The sequence below is a fragment of the Tachysurus fulvidraco genome, chromosome 17, assembly GCF_022655615.1.
Source record: "Tachysurus fulvidraco isolate hzauxx_2018 chromosome 17, HZAU_PFXX_2.0, whole genome shotgun sequence".
NCBI lineage: Eukaryota > Metazoa > Chordata > Actinopteri > Siluriformes > Bagridae > Tachysurus > Tachysurus fulvidraco.
The window spans coordinates 24,089,970-24,107,469 of NC_062534.1; the positions used below are offsets into that span (position 1 = coordinate 24,089,970).

Below are 17,500 nucleotides of genomic sequence, written 5' to 3' on the forward strand. Positions count from 1 at the left end.
AATGTACTAAACAGCCACAAGTAAATTTTATAGGTTTATGTCAATTTACCAAAGGTTTCTTTTGGCAAGTCGATTAAGGAATCTTCTGTGTTCTTGATTGGCGAAACTAAAGAGATTTTAAAACAATCAATTAGAAAAAGATTTGATTCATTTTAGTCCAACTGAGTGCATCTGTGGTTGTATTTAAAGGCCAGTACCTTTAACACAGGAAAATCTAAGCCATTTAACCAATGACTCGAAAAATGTGGACCTGCACAAGTCCAGTTCCTGCACAAATTAAATCATAAACAAACATTCGGCCAGAAACAAAGTGAGAGGTTTTGGAGGCATCAGGAACCAAAGTGTGTACGTCCACCATTACGAGAGATGCTACGGTCTCAAATGCTGTCTAAGGGTTAGGGTTAAAAAGTAGCCCGTACACTAAGACAGGCATAAATGAACCATAATGATGTTTCCTGATAAAAACATTAACCAAACTGTAAAACGTGAACATGAAGAAACAACTCAAAAGGGAATGTGTTTTCTTCTGGGTGACATCAGTCCACAGTATCCAGGTTAGATTCAGAACAGAAGCAGGAGCGAGATGGCATGTTTAGATGTTAGAGTATCTATATGGGACCATCGAAAGTAGCAGAAGATGAACCACAAAAGTAGAACATCAAGATGAACGAAGCTGGTCCAGAAAGCCAAATGTACCTCTGTAGTAGTATGTCCGTGTTATATCAGGTACTTTTTGTCAGTGTGTATACATATAGATATATGTATATATAAAATGTATAAAATGAGATAAAAAAGGTAATTATATATATGTATAATTAATATAATTATTATTTTCTGCTTAGCAGGCAATTGTTCTGAAGGCACGATGACTAATATCGGTGAGCCAGTGGTCTTTAAGTTGAACCCGTTCAGTAAGTCCTACATCGCTGGAGCATGGGGTCATGATATCGATGCTGATGGTGAAGAGACTTACTGGATCCAGCCTCTGGCTAATGGGAACAGGTTGGGCATCACTGTGCGCTTCTATAAGACTTATGAAGACTTCATGGCTGCAAGAAACCACAGAGATGAAACACTGGTGGGCTCGTACACTCACGCTAATGCAATTCAGGGTCCAGGGACCATCGTTCACAAGGGTGTTGTGTATTATCAGTGCTATAACGTGCCCGAACTCTGTGCTTATGACGTGAAAACCAAGCAAGTCAGACGTCTTGGGCTTCCCGGTGCTGGTTTCAATAACAAATTCCCCTACTGCTATATCGGCTGCCTCGACTGGACGGACATCAGTCTCTCAGCTAATGACAAGGGCCTGTGGGTAATGTACGCCACTGACGCCGATCACGGAAACATGGTCGTGAGTCGAGTGGACACGGAAAACTTTAACGTGACACACACGTGGAAGACTCGCTTGTTCAAGCGCTCGGTGACCAATGCCTTCATGGTGTGTGGGGTGCTTTATGCAACTCGCTACATAAACACTTACAAAGAGGAATTGTTCTACGCCTTCGACACGACCACAGGGATGGAGGACAACACGCTCTCCATCCCTATGGAGAAGGTGGCAGCCGGCGTCGCCAACCTTCACTACAACCCCACAGACAAGAGGCTCTACATGTACAATGGTGGCTACATGCTCGCCTACCAAGCTTACTTCTGAAAAGTTTGATTAGAACGTGCAATAAATTCACTGTATGGTCTTCAGGAACACCACATGATTTTTAGTATAGTATCGAATCTGAAACTGAAACTTTATTCTATGATATAAATCTGTTTTTGTAGTTAAACAAATCTGTCTGATTGTAGAAAAGCATTTCGTTTGCAAATCTAAACGTAGCATATCGCAAATCCTGCTGTATTATATACACCTTATGTAGGCTTTAAAAATAATTCTTCATTAAAAAAAATCTTATTTTTTTCATGACTAAATGATAATAAAAACTAGCTATTTACAGTTTTGGTAATTCACTTGGTTTTTATTAACTCACAACCTTCTGTTTGGTGGACCAACCGCTTAGCCAGTAATCCGCCACATCTCGTTCATGTGCTTGGGTTCTACCATAATGAAACTGTGTCTGTTTAAAGTCTTTATTGCAAATACAATTTTTTACTCATCACATTCATTCATGGTTCTTCATGTCAGGATTTAGACCTTATCACAATACTGAGATGGCGTTGGTTAAAGTAGTAAATTACCTTCTTATTAACTCTGTATAACCTTTCAGTTATATCGTGTGCAACAGTGTGACCTTAGCTTAGTGATTATTGACCCCGACTCTTATTTAAATCTAATGTAAATTACGTTACTAGGCTAGCGTTTTTTTTTTCATCTAAGAAATATCGAAAAGATAAGAAATACTTCAAATAAACGTACTGTAATCTTCACACTGTTTATTTATATGTAAATACTTTAAAATTAAACTTAAACAATTAAGAATTTGTTATGTAAATTCCAATATATTATGGCAGAAAGCTAAAATAATAATAACAAATTGACTTGCTTGTATAGGCACAATGTGAAAAGACATTTTGTGTGTAAATTCGAATGAACCGGAATCATATCAAATTGCATAAACGACGTGTTTAAATAATTCTTTCTGCTCACTGTAAAGTTATAATGTTGGTTACCCACTAATCTATTTTTTATAGCTGGAAATGTTCCATTAATGTTCTTATTTAAAATAATTAAATAAAAGGATTTTAGACCACACGGCAAAGACATTAACAAAAAAGTCATGCTTTATTGGTTAAGAGGCATTAGAGATAAAAAAAAAAAGAAAAGAAAAAGAAAAAGAACCATTAAAAAAATTCTAACATAACATATATAAAATCGACAACATTTTCTAATGGTATAAACAAGCAGCATCAGCAGAAAAAGAATCTGCGTCACTGTTACATGACTATGAGAAGACGATGTATTTACTGAAAGACAGCATCATACGAGACGATGTATGCGTCGCTGTAGGCGTACAGCGTTCGCTCTCGTGGGTTGTAATGCAGCGATTGGATGTTGGTCTGCATTTTCTTCAGGTGGATCTTCAGGTCATAACGCTCCTCCTTTGTCTCTGTGTCGAATGAGTAGAAGATTTCCTCCGTCTGTTTGTCCAGGAAGCGTGTGGCGTAAAGAACTCCACATGCCATGAACGTGTTAGTGGCGGTACGTTTATGCAGCGATGTCCGCCACGTCCGGCCCAAAGACGGTGGACTTCCTTCTATCACCTCGCTAAGGATCACGTTGCCAAAATTCTCCGGTGCTGTGTAGACGACCCAGACACCAGATTCATCGGTGGAGAAATCCAAGTCTGTGTAGATGTAAGTGGCGTCCAAGTGTCCGAAAGGAAACTTGTTGTTGAAGCCGGAATTTTGTGGAAGCGGTGTGTTGGTGACGGACTTGGAGGAGATGTTAAAGCGACACACGGAAGGTGTATTATAGCAGCCGTAGTATAGCGCATCTCCGTACTGCACCACGTTAGGGCCGATGATGGTGTTTGTGGTGGGGTTTGAAGAAGAAATAACACTGTCCATAGGACCCACACCTACCAGTATAGTGCTTAAACTGCTGTAATGCCGCACGTAGTTGGCAAAAGCGTTGCTGCTGGTCAGAGCCACCAGCCAGTACATGGCCTCCTTTCCTGGAGCAGGTTTCGGGTCTTTTCCCCAAGCGCCATAATAGTACGAGGTCCCATACTGGGTGAGGGAGTAAGTTCTAGGCCCGTTCACTTTCACCAGTTGGCCTTGTGGACAGTGTCCTACACTCAAACACACAGAGAACAAATTTGATGAACAAATGCCTTATGAATGGAACTTTAGACTTATTATTTATTTATATAAACTCACTATGAAAAACCCGATGCACCGAATACATTACAACATTATGATATAGAGGAAAGCATGGAAAGCAGGCAGGAGATAAATGTATTCTTATATTAGTTGTATTTGCTTTTATATTTTTGGATGTTCAATATATCAACAGCTGAAACAATACATCTCTACAATGACTTTTATTTTATTTATTTTTTTAAAATAAAAGTCAGTCAGGATTCATATACTATGGACACGCATTGACTATCTCAATGGTTCGCTTTTGCTTGTGTATCTATATGAATTTACAGTAAGATTAAATGCTGAAGTGTACGTACTAGGGTGAGCAGTGGGAGGTTGCATGGTGGCATGAAGCTCATGCTGACATTCAGCCAAGTCTCTCTTCATGCGCTGATTTTCTCGCTGTCTGTTAATCACCTGTGAAAGATCGAAGGACTCCAGCTCCTGCATGGTCTCTGCCACCTTTTGCATCTATAATTACACACACACACACACACACACACACACACACACACACACACACACACACACACACACAAAAACATGATCTATAATAACGATCATTCACTTACTGTAATTACTCAGACACAAGCACATCACTGTCCACTGCTTAAACAATTACATACACAACACATTGTTTGGATCAAAATGACCCCATAAAAATGCAGATAAGATGAGTGCAGCATTTTAAAATACATTTTAAAGTAAGATCCAGTCACTAGTCTCAGAGCTTTCTGCTTCCTGATATTTCCAACGATAGACATTTACTCTAAAAATAATATAAATTTCTGAATGAGATGCTAAATTAATCAGTGATTAACATACATCTCTGTTTACATGTTGGATGTTATTTTACTTCCCCCCCAGACTATGATGTGAAATTTATTTAACTTAGTTTACTTACCAAACGTAGCAGTTAGCCTTTTGACCACTAGAGGCCATCAGTGAGCAGCAAGATATGAATACTTTCAACTCGATGGTCTGGAAAGCTTTAGCACTTGAACAAATCTCAACTCATCATCACTTTGTGTGATTAAAAGTATACGCTTACTGATATAATCAGGAGCAAAATGCAGTGATGAGTCATTAACTTTATAATCATAAAAAAACTACTGTAGCTACACCAGCATAACATCCTGCTAACTGTATACTCTATAACAGGGGTATTCAATTAAAATTCAAAGAGGTCCAGTTACTAAAATTTCCTCCCAGCAAAGGTCCGAATCTTATATCGTCACTTAAAATAGTGTAACCTCATGTTAATAAAATCAATAAAGCACATACATTTCTATATAATTTATAGATTTCCACCTCTCCTTACTCCCTTTCCATCTTCTGTTCCTACTGAGAGAAATGGACATGTAACTGTCCTGTCAGCAGTTTGAACCTTAATTGTCCTGCCAGCGTAATTAGGTGCATTACTGCCACCTTCTGCTCTGGAGTATGGAACAGAAACAATCTGTTTTTTGGCTTCGCTTTTGACGACGCTCCGGTCGTAATGACTAGATTAACTGCGCATGAACGAAAGATTTATCTTTTTTATTAATATCAAAAAGCTTATATAATCTTATAATATTAGATTATAATAAGGAGATGCTTAATATGATAATATTAGAATTTTAACGGGTCCGGGCAGAACCGTCACTCGGTCTGGATCCGGACCGCGGTCTGCAATTTGGTGATGCCCGGTCAATAAAGATGCATGTGGTGATGATGTTTGGTGTGGTCTGGTGTGCTGTGGTCTGGTGTGATGCAGTGCAGTTAGTCACCTTTTTTGTTGTGCTCTCATTGAGCTGTTTGTGGGACTTGATGGTGTTCTGCAGTTTATTTAGGAGCTCCTGGATCTCAGAAAGCTCAAGCTCGATGATACGCAGTGACACGGCTCCGTACAGATCACCATCATCCTCGTTCTCCAACACAGACACGCTCTCCTCCAGCTGCTCCAGCCGCCGCCGCACTCCCAGCATCAGTACATCTGCCTCCGTTAACTGAGAGAGAGAGAGAGAGAGAGAGAGAGAGAGAGAGAGAGAGAGAGATACAGCATGGTATAAATCCATCTATTCCTCTGCACTTTATAAAAATAACCAATAATATAAAGTGTGTTATTAATTAAGGTGATTTGAATCATCATAATCAAGTGTACATAGTAACTGATGAACAATAGCTTTTTTTTTATTTCACCGTACTTAAAACATGTTCTGTTTTCCTTAACAGAAAGTGAGGACCATCAACAAGCAACAACAGATTAATAATGCGGTGGATAAGTGGGCGGGGCTTGTCAATGAATAAAGTGATATTATCAGTTGTTTCAGATGTTTCATTGGGAGAAAAATAAAAAGTGCAACGTTCATTAGGAATAAAAAAAAATTACATCGTTGTCCAGTTACACATTATATACATTATATATAATATATATATTATAGTTATACATTAGTTATACAGTAAGAGAAAGAAAACACTTCAGGAAGTAATGGGAAAGTATTCATCGTTGGGGTGTTAACAGTAACTCTGCTTCATCCCGTTCATCTAACAGAACGCCTGAGAGTTTCATTTCCTAACCTTGAAAATGATTCTAAAACCACACACCTCGTTTTGAGTGATGGTCTTCGTGCATTCCTTAGCTGCGATTTGGATGTTGTTGAGCTTGTCCATGGGAAAAGGACGCTGCAAGTTCTTCAGTTCACACACACAATCCTTCCCGCTCACACTCTGAGAGCAGAAACAAATTAAACGATACACACGAGAAAAACATACATGAGGCACAAGTATGTGAGAGTATTATGGATTCCGCTGAAGAACTATTGATGTCTGACTCTTTAGATGTAAACACAATATCTTAAACAGAGTTCTTCTTACCTGAGAGAAAAGAGTGAGGAAAAACGCAGCCGTTCGTACAGACAACCGAAACGACTTCATGTTTGTTTTAGAAGACAAGCAGAACAAAGTCGTTAGAGCTTCTATATATATAAGTCCAGAGGCTGTCTTATAACAAATCACCTCCTCTTGACATTCGACTTCTGCTGACTAAAATGGGGAAGTGAGATTTACAAAAATGTTGTTCTGCTGATGTTTCCAGAGGGGTAAAATAGTGCAGGAGGATGTGGGACAACCCAAGTTTTGGTGTTTGCGTAACTTGAAGTAATTTATACTGAATTACGTGCCGATTAGCGACACTTGTTTTCGGATTGCCTAGGAAACCCTTCCACAACTAAGAAACGTGTCCTAGTTTGCACGGGTTAGTTTTGAAAACACAAGATCAACTATCAGAGTTCGTCTGACCTTGAACGCAGGTATCCTTCAAAGTCTCTCGGTCTTCTAACAAAGGATCCTCTTCAAGTTCTTCTACCTAATCTATTGTTAGCATCTTTAGATGAAGGAGTCAGACTTAGGCCTTCTTGTCTTTTCAGGGTCCTCATATTAAAAGCAATGCAATGCAGATAAATGTGTGTAATACATTCATTCATTCATTCATTCATTCATTCATTCATTCATTCATTCATTTTCTACCGCTTATCCGAACTACCTCGGGTCACGGGGAGCCTGTGCCTATCTCAGGCGTCATCGGGCATCGAGGCAGGATACACTCTGGACGGAGTGCCAACCCATCACAGGGCACACACACACTCTCATTCACTCACACACTCACACACTACGGACAATTTTCCAGAGATGCCAATCAACCTACCATGCATGTCTTTGGACCGGGGGAGGAAACTGGAGTACCCGGAGGAAACCCCCGGGGCACGGGGAGAACATGCAAACTCTACACACACAAGACGGAGGCAGGAATCGAACCCCCAACCCTGGACGTGTGAGGGAAACGTGCTAACCACTAAGCCACCGTGCCCCCCTTGTGTAATACATGTAAAGTAAAATTAAAAAGAAAAATTACAAATAAAATCTCTTTCAAATAATCAAACAGTATTAGAATAAGTAAAAGTAATTAAAATGCAAAGATAATAACCAAGTGTAAGCTTGCGTTTGTTCTATGATGCACCAGCTATTAGTAATAATTAAGCTAAGCTTGCCTCTAGTTGAATGCACACTAATAACTGTTTCTAAAACTCTTTTTATACTTTTTTATTAGTATGTTTCTTATGCTTCTCAACAACATCCTGTCAGGCTTGTCAGGATCATTAAGTTTCTCAACAACATGCTGTCAGGCTTCTCAGGATTTTTTGCCGTTGCTGACTGTGTGTTTTTTGTTTTCTGTGTGATATTTTTGCCGTTGCTAGCTGTGGTTACGAAACCTTGTGATTTCAGATCAGGATTTCAATGTTTCTCACCGTCTTGACATTTAAACATGCTGCTGGACATTATATCATTTTTTGAGCATACAAAGATTTACGGGGGACACGGTGGCTTAGTGGTTAGCACGTTCGCCTCACACCTCCAGGGTCGGGGGTTCGATTCCCACCTCCGCCTTGTGTGTGTGGAGTTTGCATGTTCTCCCCGTGCCTCGGGGGTTTCCTCCGGGTACTCCGGTTTCCTCCCCCGGTCCAAAGACATGCATGGTAGGTTGATTGGCATCTCTGGGAAAATTGTCCGTAGTGTGTGAATGAGAGTGTGTGTGTGCCCTGTGATGGGTTGGCACTCCGTCCAGGGTGTATCCTGCCTCGATGCCCGATGACGCCTGAGGCTCCCCGTGACCCAAGAAGTTCGGATAAGCGGTAGAAAATGAATGAATGAATGAACGAATGAATGAAGATTTATGTAAGTTCATTTAAAAGGTAAAGAAAACTTATAGCAATTCTATAATCTTTCAGCAAGATGGGTCTTTATCCAACTGTCTAGGTACAGTACAGTGTCTGTTCCTCCATTTGTTGAACATGCTTCCTTCTGGATCTCTTCTTCACAATTAAATCAGATATATTCAATTTCTTTAGTTCATTCAACAGTTTCCACGTTTCCTCTAGTTTATATTCCGTAGCTTCCTCCTTTCTTGCTTTCTGTCTGTGTTGTCTTCTATTTCATTTTTCACTTTGCTTCTTTATTGAATTGGATGAGGTTGTCACATTAGGATAACAGATGCACGTGGCATGGTAGTTACTCCACTCCTACAATTCCTACAATTTAAGCATGTTCACCTCATGGTAAAGCAAATGCCATCAAGCTCATTACTGCTCTCATTTCCTTCTTCTTCTTCCTACTGTCTGTATTTAAATCGTCAATATTTTACGCTTTCCACGAATTCTGATTCTCCCTTTTCTTTTCTCCACACTGGATGGATATATGTATAATCGGCATCTGTCAAATATCATCCTGTAGCCATGGAGACGTCCCGGTCCCTCGGATTGGCTGGCGATGAAACAGGCTAAATGTTCAGGGTCACTATATAGTCTAGACTATGAAATCGTGATCATGAGAAGACAAGAAAGGAAAAAAAAGAAGTTACAAGAAGTTCTTCTGATGGACAGGAGCAAGCAGACCATACAGGGGATTCTTCTGTTCAGGATTTCTTATCCACATAGATTAGATTCTCCATGAATACAGAAGGTCTCAGTTCATCACTTCATTCATATTTCCTCAGTTTCTTCAGTCTTCTGTATCATGATGGGGATCAAACGAATCTATATATAGTGTTTCAGTAAGAAATAAGTCTTCCACTTTCATTAATACTAGCAAATTATACTATAACCCCCCCCCCCCCCCCCCCGGCAAAAAAAAAGAAAAGAAAATATCTATTATAATGACACCATGTGCGATTTAAATACATTTATTTCATTACCAATATAATATAATGTACTGTATATTGTAATATACTGTAAAGAAAAACAACAACAACAACAACAGGTAAATGTATATAAATATAAAGTGGACACATACACTGGATGTATATTGATTTAAAAGCTAAATGCATAGAAAATGTTTATTTTTTAAGATTGTTATGAAAATTTGATCATTTTATTTATTTATTTATTAATATAGATTTTTTTAATAAAATTTTTGAATAAAATTATCAGAGCATCACCGATTATAATATTAATATCAATTGTATTAGTCTTTTATTAGTAATGGTATTTTTTATATATATATTTTTTGCTCTTTCTAAAAGTATTTAATGTGAACAAACAGTTTACTATTAAATTTGTCACTGTTACAATTATTCAAATATGAAATATTAACCTTTAGTGTAAAATAATAGAGCTATTTCTTTTTTTAAAAAACTTATTAAATAATTGAATGCGATGTTGCTCCTGATTTAACACAGAGATAATTTATGTAAGCTTTTTTTCTGTATTTGTGGGTCTATTTGCAACATTAGCAATTGTATGATTGTATAAAAATGCTATGCAAAAATTGCAAACTTTGCAAAATTTGAATTGGGTTTTTTTTTCTGTCAGCAATTTCCTAATTCTCAACTTCCTTTGGGGAAAATCTTTACATCCTCATCTGAAAATAATGAATATAAACTTTCACATCAGTTTTTAAAAAAAAAAAATTGCACCATTTCTGTGTGTGTGTGTGTGTGTGTGTGTGTGTGTGTGTGTGTGTGTGTGTGTGTGTGTGTGTGTGTGTGTGTGTGTGTGACAGAGAGCATCATACTTATAAAGGCTGATGGAGAAGCTCAATCACACTCACACAGAGTCTGATCATGATCCTCCTCATTCTGCTTCTCGCCGCCGCCGTAAGTACCGAAGTGTCGCTTTTAACTACAATTACAGAAGAAATGAAGCACTTATGAATGATGACTCAAGCATTTTAAGCAAACTTATAAACAAGAGTTCATCTTAATAATAATAATAATAATAATAATAATAATAATAATAATAATAATAATAATAATAATAATAATAATAATAATAATAAAATATATATATATATAAAATACAATTTTCAATGCTTCATTTCTTCTGTAATTGTTCAAAAAAAAATAGTAAGATAATAATAACAATAATTTATTATTGATGTTATTGTATAATAATGTTTTAGTAATAATATTTATTTTCATTATTATTGAAGGCATCTAGGCTTAGCAGCTTTTCTTGTAAAACATACCATTACAGAGCAGTGTAGTGTGTGTGTGTGTTCTTGTTTTCCGAATATGATGTGAGTGTATGATGTGTGTGTGTGTGTGTATATTCATGTTTGTTTGTGTGTGTATGATGTGTGTGTTTTTATGATATGTGCGTGTACATAATCATATTTGTGTGTATGGTGTGTGTGTGTGTGTGTGTGTGTGTTTATGATATGTGAGTGTGTATAATTATGTTTGTGTGTATGATGTGTGTGTGTATGATGAGTGTATATGATGTGTGTGTATGATGTGTGTCTGTACAGTATATTCATGTTTGTTTATGTGTGTGTCTATAATGTGTGTATGATTATGTTTGTATATGATGTATTGTGTGTATGATGTGTGTGCATCAGGAGAGTGGTCACACTCAAAGTGTTCGAGGTCAGGAGATAAATGGAGCCTGTGTGTGTGAGGTCAACAGCACGGTCTGGGCTTTTCCTGCCGCCAAATACGACGCTGTGGAAGAACTGGTGAAAAACTGCCAAGACTCACTGGGAAAACTCCAAACACAGGTCTCTCTCTCTCTCTCTCTCTCTCTCTCTCTCTCTCTCTCTCTCTCTCTCTCTCTCTCTCTCTCACACACACACAAACACACACACACACACACACACACACACACACACACACACACACACACACACACACACACACGCTCATAAACACCCAACATGTTTTAAACACAGATTACATGGAATTTATTCCAGTGTTGGAATAAATTGTAGTAAACCTTCATTGTGACTGACAGACGGTGACGAGTGAGAAGACGGTTCCTCAGATTAATGCCACAATGAATAATGTGACACGGCGGCTGGAAAGGTTCCAGTACCTGAACAGACAGGGCCTGTACAACGTGTTACACCTGAAGCAGCTCAGCCAAGAGATCCAGCAGCTACATGACACCATGAATACTGAAGATCTCGACAGAGACGGAGAGGAAGCACAGAAGATACGCACAGAGGTACACACACACACACACACACACACACACACACACACACACACACACACACACACACACACACACACACACACACAAACAAAAATGGATTTCTATGATCATTTCATTCTTCACCTTGTCAAGTGGTTAAGATGTTGCACGACTGTTCAGAATTGCAGATGTTCAAATCCCAAGCTTGATCCTTAACCCTTAACTGCTCAGTCGTATAAATAAGGTTGATTTAAAATGGCATCAATGAGAAAAAGAGTCTAAAAGCCTTTGAGCCTGATATTCAGCAGCAAGAACCTAATTTGCACGCTCGTCTCACTTATCCGTTCGTATCATGCCTTTACTTACAGTATCTGCTAATGTTACTTTGGGCTCTAGTGCATTTCTCCAGTGCCACGTTGACGCATATAAATAAATCTTTGTATGTATTTGTACCTCAGTTGCAGAAGTTTCAGGAACATGTGGATAAGATGTACAATAAAAACATCTTTAACCTAGAAACAATGAAGGAGAAGCTGCGCTATCTCAGTAACCGCATCCAGACCTGCAGGACCATCCCACAAGACTTCAGGAGTAAGTTTAGTCATTTAAAAATAAATAAATAAATAAATAAAAAGTTGCTTATAGGTAGTGAATCTATGCATTCATTATCTTTTAGTGAATTAAAAATCCGATTTATTTCTAATATTGATTATTTGTGTTACGTTTAATTTTCCGATTAATTTAGTCATTTTTTATAAACTATTCTTATAATTTAATGCACAATGTTTTTAATCTGTGTGCCATAGACATGAATTTTATTCTTATTGTTTAAATACACTTCAAATCAGTTTTATTCTAAAAGCAATTTTAACTAGGGATGTACCGATACCACTTTTTCTTTTCCGATCCGATCCGATCCGATTCTATACCTATATTCGATATCTATGTTCTTTTCTACCTTTAAAGCTAAAGAATGTAAACGACTCGCTTAGTTATTAAGATTTATTTGTTTCTGGCAAAGAAATACAAAAATGTCATTATTACTGGATGAACAATGAAAACACGAGAAACCTTAAAAAGTATTAATGCAGTAGCAAACAGAACTTTTAAAAGTTAGTGGTATAACAATCTAAACCATATATACTGTAATTATTAAATTAAATCAGGCAATATTTTAAAGTGAAACTTAAATTAGAACTCTTGAAACACGATACAAAATGTATTAAACAGTAAACCTCACACCCAAATGAGCGACATGTTTAACGTGCTGAGGTAAATTTAAAGGGCGCCTGCTAAACTTTGTGCAACATATTTCCTATAAAATGTATTGTATTTATTTACATTAATGTAATTTAATATAAAAGTGTAGTTTTCTTATAAGTTCAAGCAATAGTTTATGATGTTTGCTGTTCATTAATCAACCACCACGGGCGTCGGACGTAAATAAAAAGTGGGCGTGTCCTGTCCCACCCACATATAATGGTTCCGACACCCATGGATTTCAGGAAGCAGCAGCGTGGTCAATGCTGTATTTAAAACGCGGAATGGAGTTTAATTTATTAGGGAATTCCTCAAGCAGAATGAATTCGACTGGCGGCGCTAAATAATAAAAATAATACTAATAAAAAAAAACCATATGTGCTGAATAGAGATGGTAAAAGTGTGTGGGTCCGATATTATTGGTCTTAAAAAGTGGGCGTGTCCTGTCCCACCCACTTATAATGGTTCCGACGCCCATGACCACGGGTATCGGATTTGGATCGGTCACGCACCACCGATACCCGATCCACTGAAAATGCTTGGATCGGCGCCGATACCGATCCAAAATATCGGCTCAGTACATCCCTACTTTTAACACCAGGCATAGTCATGATAGCTTTCACAGAGAAACCAGTCACAGTAGCAGCATGTGAGATGTAAGTGCAGAAAGTGCAGGTAGATGTAGAACATCAGGATGAATGGGGCAAGACCAGAGAGTGAGAAGAGCCACAACAGTAGAAGTGTCAGGATTCTGCACCAGCATCACATCAAGAAGTTCTTACATAATTTTTTAATATTTTCTGCTTTACAGGCTCTTGTTCTCGGCGAATAATGACAAATATCAGTGCGCCAGTGGTGACTAAGTTGAACCCGTTCAGTACGGCCTACATCGCTGGAGCATGGGGTCATGATATCGATGCTGATGGTGAAGAGACTTACTGGATCCAGCCTCTGGCTAATGGGAACAGGTTGGGCATCACTGTGCGCTTCTATCAGACTTATGAAGACTTCATGGCTGCAAGAAACCACAGAGATGAAACACTGGTGGGCTCGTACACTCACGCTAATGCAATTCAGGGACCAGGGACCATCTTTCACAAGGGTGTTGTGTATTATCAGTGCTATAACGTGCCCGAACTCTGTGCTTATGACGTGAAAACCAAGCAAGTCAGACGTCTTGGGCTTCCCGGTGCTGGATTCAATAACAAATTCCCCTACTGCTATTACAGCTGCTTCGACTGGACGGACATCAACCTCTCAGCTGATGACAAGGGCCTGTGGGTAATGTACGCCACGGAAGCTGATCACGGAAACATGGTCGTGAGTCGAGTGGACACGGAAAACTTTAACGTGACACACACGTGGAAGACTCGCTTGTTCAAGCGCTCGGTGACCAACGCCTTCATGGTGTGTGGGGTGCTTTATGCAACTCGCTACATAAACACTTACAAAGAGGAAGTGTTCTACGCCTTCGACACAACCACAGGGATGGAGGACAACACGCTCTCCATCCCTATGGAGAAGGTGGCAGCCGGCGTCGCCAACCTTCACTACAACCCCACAGACATGAGGCTCTACATGTACAATGGTGGCTACATGCTCGCCTACCAAGCTTACTTCTGAAAAGTTTGATTAGAACGTGCAATAAATTCACTGTATGGTCTTCAGGAACACCACATGATTTTTAGTATAGAAACTTCATTCTATGATATAAAAGCACTGCAATGGCTAACTGTAACTACTTTACATTTACAAAGTACTTTTTTTGTCTAATTTTCACAGCTTGATGAAAATTATAATCTATATACAACAGCTGTAATGTTAGGATATTCCTGGCTGTCAAAAATAAATAAAGGCAAAGAAACTAAATAAAAGTATTTTTTTAGTTTCAACGGCACACAGAAGAAGGTGATTCTTGTGGTTGTGTCTTTGCTGGTCAGATCGATCCTGCGCTCTTAAGTAGAAAACCCACCACGATCGTGTACATCATGGAGTATTAATATGGAATAAAACAAAGTACACTTCAGAGACAATAGAGAAACACAGTACTTGCATAGAAAGCACCGTGAGCTCCATTGCATGGATGGATGGATGGATGGATGGATGGATGGATGGATTTATAGATAGATAGATCTGATGTGGATAGATAGCTTGCATGATCAGAGAAACATAGCCGTACATAGCCAAATATACTCATTTACAAATACACAAAATGTGCAATACAACCAGAAACAAAAATAAGAGGCGAATAACCAATTCACTGACAATCTTTAGCCAAAAAACATCCTCAGGAGAGCCAAATCATTGACCTTCACTTTTCTTACTTTGTAAACAAATAAATACAAATCTGCTCTGACACGTCATACTTTTGCCAAGCTGCACACTCAACACTCAAATGCAGGGAAAGGGATTTAAATACAAGTTTTTAAAAGTCAACAAGATCCCTTAAGAACCGCTGAATTCTCCATACGGATTGATGTAAGGTTCAGGAGACACCACCAGAAGCCGTGATCGAAACCGGATCTCCGTGGAAGCCTCGCTCGCCTACATACAGCAGATCAGATCCGGTAAAAGCACCTCTTTATTGACCGAAACCTTACATCAAACAAACAACAGAAACAGAATATAACTATAACATAAAAACCTCAACACAACAGCATCCAAACATACAGCTAGAGCACAGCAGGGAAAAGAGAGGTATATACAGGACAATACATCAAGGTGAAAGAGAACACAACGTGGCACAACCCACATTAGGACAATGATAACAGCAGAGGATAATAAAAGCCCTGACAGCCCCCTCTGGTGGTTTGGCAAGGAACTGTATGCAAAAGTCCTCCATAATTGTCCCTGTGCTGAAGAAGTCTACAGTGTCCTGTTCAATGAATATTGCCCTTTCGCACTCATACCCATTGTAATGAGGTGTTTTAAGAGGTTTGTCATAAGGCACATCAAGACCCCGTTGCCACCTTAACTGCACCCCCTGAAGTTTTCCTATTGTGTACACTTATGTACAAATGCTGCTCATAGACTTCAGTTTAGCATTCAATACAATCACCCCTCAGCACCTGACTGAGAACATGATCCTGCTGGGTATGAACACTTCCATCTCCAACTGGATCCAGGACTTCCTTGGATGCCTCAGACAAACATGATTGGGAACTGCATCTTCAGAACCACTGCACTGAGCACTAGGGCCCCTAAAGGCTGTGTTCTCAGCCCACTGCTGTTTACTCTTCTGACTCAGGACTGTGTAGCAATGCAAAGCTCTATCCATATCATCAAGTTCACCGAAGATACTATCATGGTGGGTCTCATCAGCAAGAACCACAAGTCAGCATACAGCTAACAGCCTGGTGCAGAGTCAACAACCTGTATCTGAACTTGACAAAACCAAAGTGACGGTGGTTGAATCGCGGAGAACGCAGACCAACCAGGGGGGCATGGTGGCTGGGGGTTCGATACCCGCCTCCGCCTTGTGTGTGTGGAGTTAGCATGTTCTCCCCGTGCCTCCGGGTACTCCGGTTTCCTCCCCCGGTCCAAAGACATACATGGTAGGTTGATTGGCATCTCTGGAAAATTGTCCGTAGTGTGTGAGTGTGTGAGTGAATGAGAGTGTGTGTGTGCCCTGTGATGGGTTGGCACTCCGTCCAGGGTGTATCCTGCCTCGATGCCCGATGACGCCTGAGATAGGCACAGGCTCCCCGCGACCCGAGAAGTTCGGATAAGCGGTAGAAAATGAGTGAGTGAATGAGAGTGAAAAAAGGTCAAAACCACCCACTTCAATTTCAGGCTCACATTCTGTCTGTTCTTTTTTTTTTTTTACCTCAGACCACAAGAGGGCGCCCTCTGCAGACTTTAAAACATGTGCACAATTTTCCTGAAAATGACAAACTATGAAATTAAAGCAAGAATATCCCCAATTTTATTTTTCAGGTTTATGTCAATAACACAAACATCGATTTTAGTTTCAGAGACATGTAAAGCCCTGAGATACGGATGAGTTTGCTCACATTGTGCACACAACCCCATCTCAACACCAGGGGGCAGAACATAACCACTTGTAATATTCACAGGAACAGCATGGAGATTTAAAGGTTTGGGTGGAAAAGGTTTGCAACAAAAATGCACTTATTAAAATGAATCATTTTAATTACGTATAAATTAGCATTAATTTCTGAAACAAACAGCAATCCATAACATGATTAAATAAACAGAAAAAAGAAACTTTGCTGTGCAGCAGTATTATTGTGATACTTTAGTGTGATAGATTTTTCAGGGAAAAGCAACTAATTATCATTTAAAAGTGATCAGTGACTGAGGGAAAATAGTGTGATCGGTGATTGGTCATTGGTAATACTAGTAATCAGTGATTGGTCATTGGTTATAATGGTGATTAGTGATTAGTCATCAGTAATAATAGTGATCAGTGATTGGTCATTGGTAATAATGCTGATTAGTGATTAGTCATCAGT

General features: G+C 39.1%; 3 protein-coding genes across 4 annotated transcripts in view; 2 read left to right on the forward strand and 1 right to left on the reverse strand.

Moving 5' to 3' along the window:
* Nucleotides 1-14,922, forward strand: part of LOC113651492 (olfactomedin-like) — a 19,002-nt gene extending 4,080 nt beyond the window's left edge. The window contains exons 5-6 of one of the 2 annotated variants that reach the window (XM_047802505.1): nucleotides 843-1,711; nucleotides 14,703-14,922. In XM_047802505.1, coding sequence (XP_047658461.1) covers nucleotides 843-1,657 — 815 coding nt within the window. In that variant the 3' untranslated portion in view covers nucleotides 1,658-1,711; nucleotides 14,703-14,922. Of the gene's footprint in view, nucleotides 1-842; nucleotides 1,712-14,699 lie in introns of both variants that reach the window. The other variant, XM_047802506.1, reaches the window with a different exon arrangement.
* On the reverse strand, nucleotides 2,715-6,835 carry LOC113651493 (olfactomedin-4). The gene is made up of 5 exons (XM_027160259.2): nucleotides 6,676-6,835; nucleotides 6,406-6,528; nucleotides 5,589-5,807; nucleotides 4,137-4,290; nucleotides 2,715-3,746 (listed from the first exon to the last, which is right to left on the reverse strand). Exons 1-5 carry the CDS (start codon nucleotides 6,733-6,735, stop codon nucleotides 2,917-2,919), a joined length of 1,386 nt encoding a protein of 461 aa, XP_027016060.1. The 5' UTR covers nucleotides 6,736-6,835; the 3' UTR covers nucleotides 2,715-2,916.
* On the forward strand, nucleotides 10,333-14,922 carry LOC113651494 (olfactomedin-like). Its single transcript, XM_027160260.2, has 5 exons — nucleotides 10,333-10,447; nucleotides 11,191-11,349; nucleotides 11,583-11,795; nucleotides 12,224-12,356; nucleotides 13,837-14,922. Exons 1-5 carry the CDS (start codon nucleotides 10,415-10,417, stop codon nucleotides 14,646-14,648), a joined length of 1,350 nt encoding a protein of 449 aa, XP_027016061.1. The 5' UTR covers nucleotides 10,333-10,414; the 3' UTR covers nucleotides 14,649-14,922.
* Nucleotides 14,923-17,500: the final 2,578 nt, after the last annotated feature.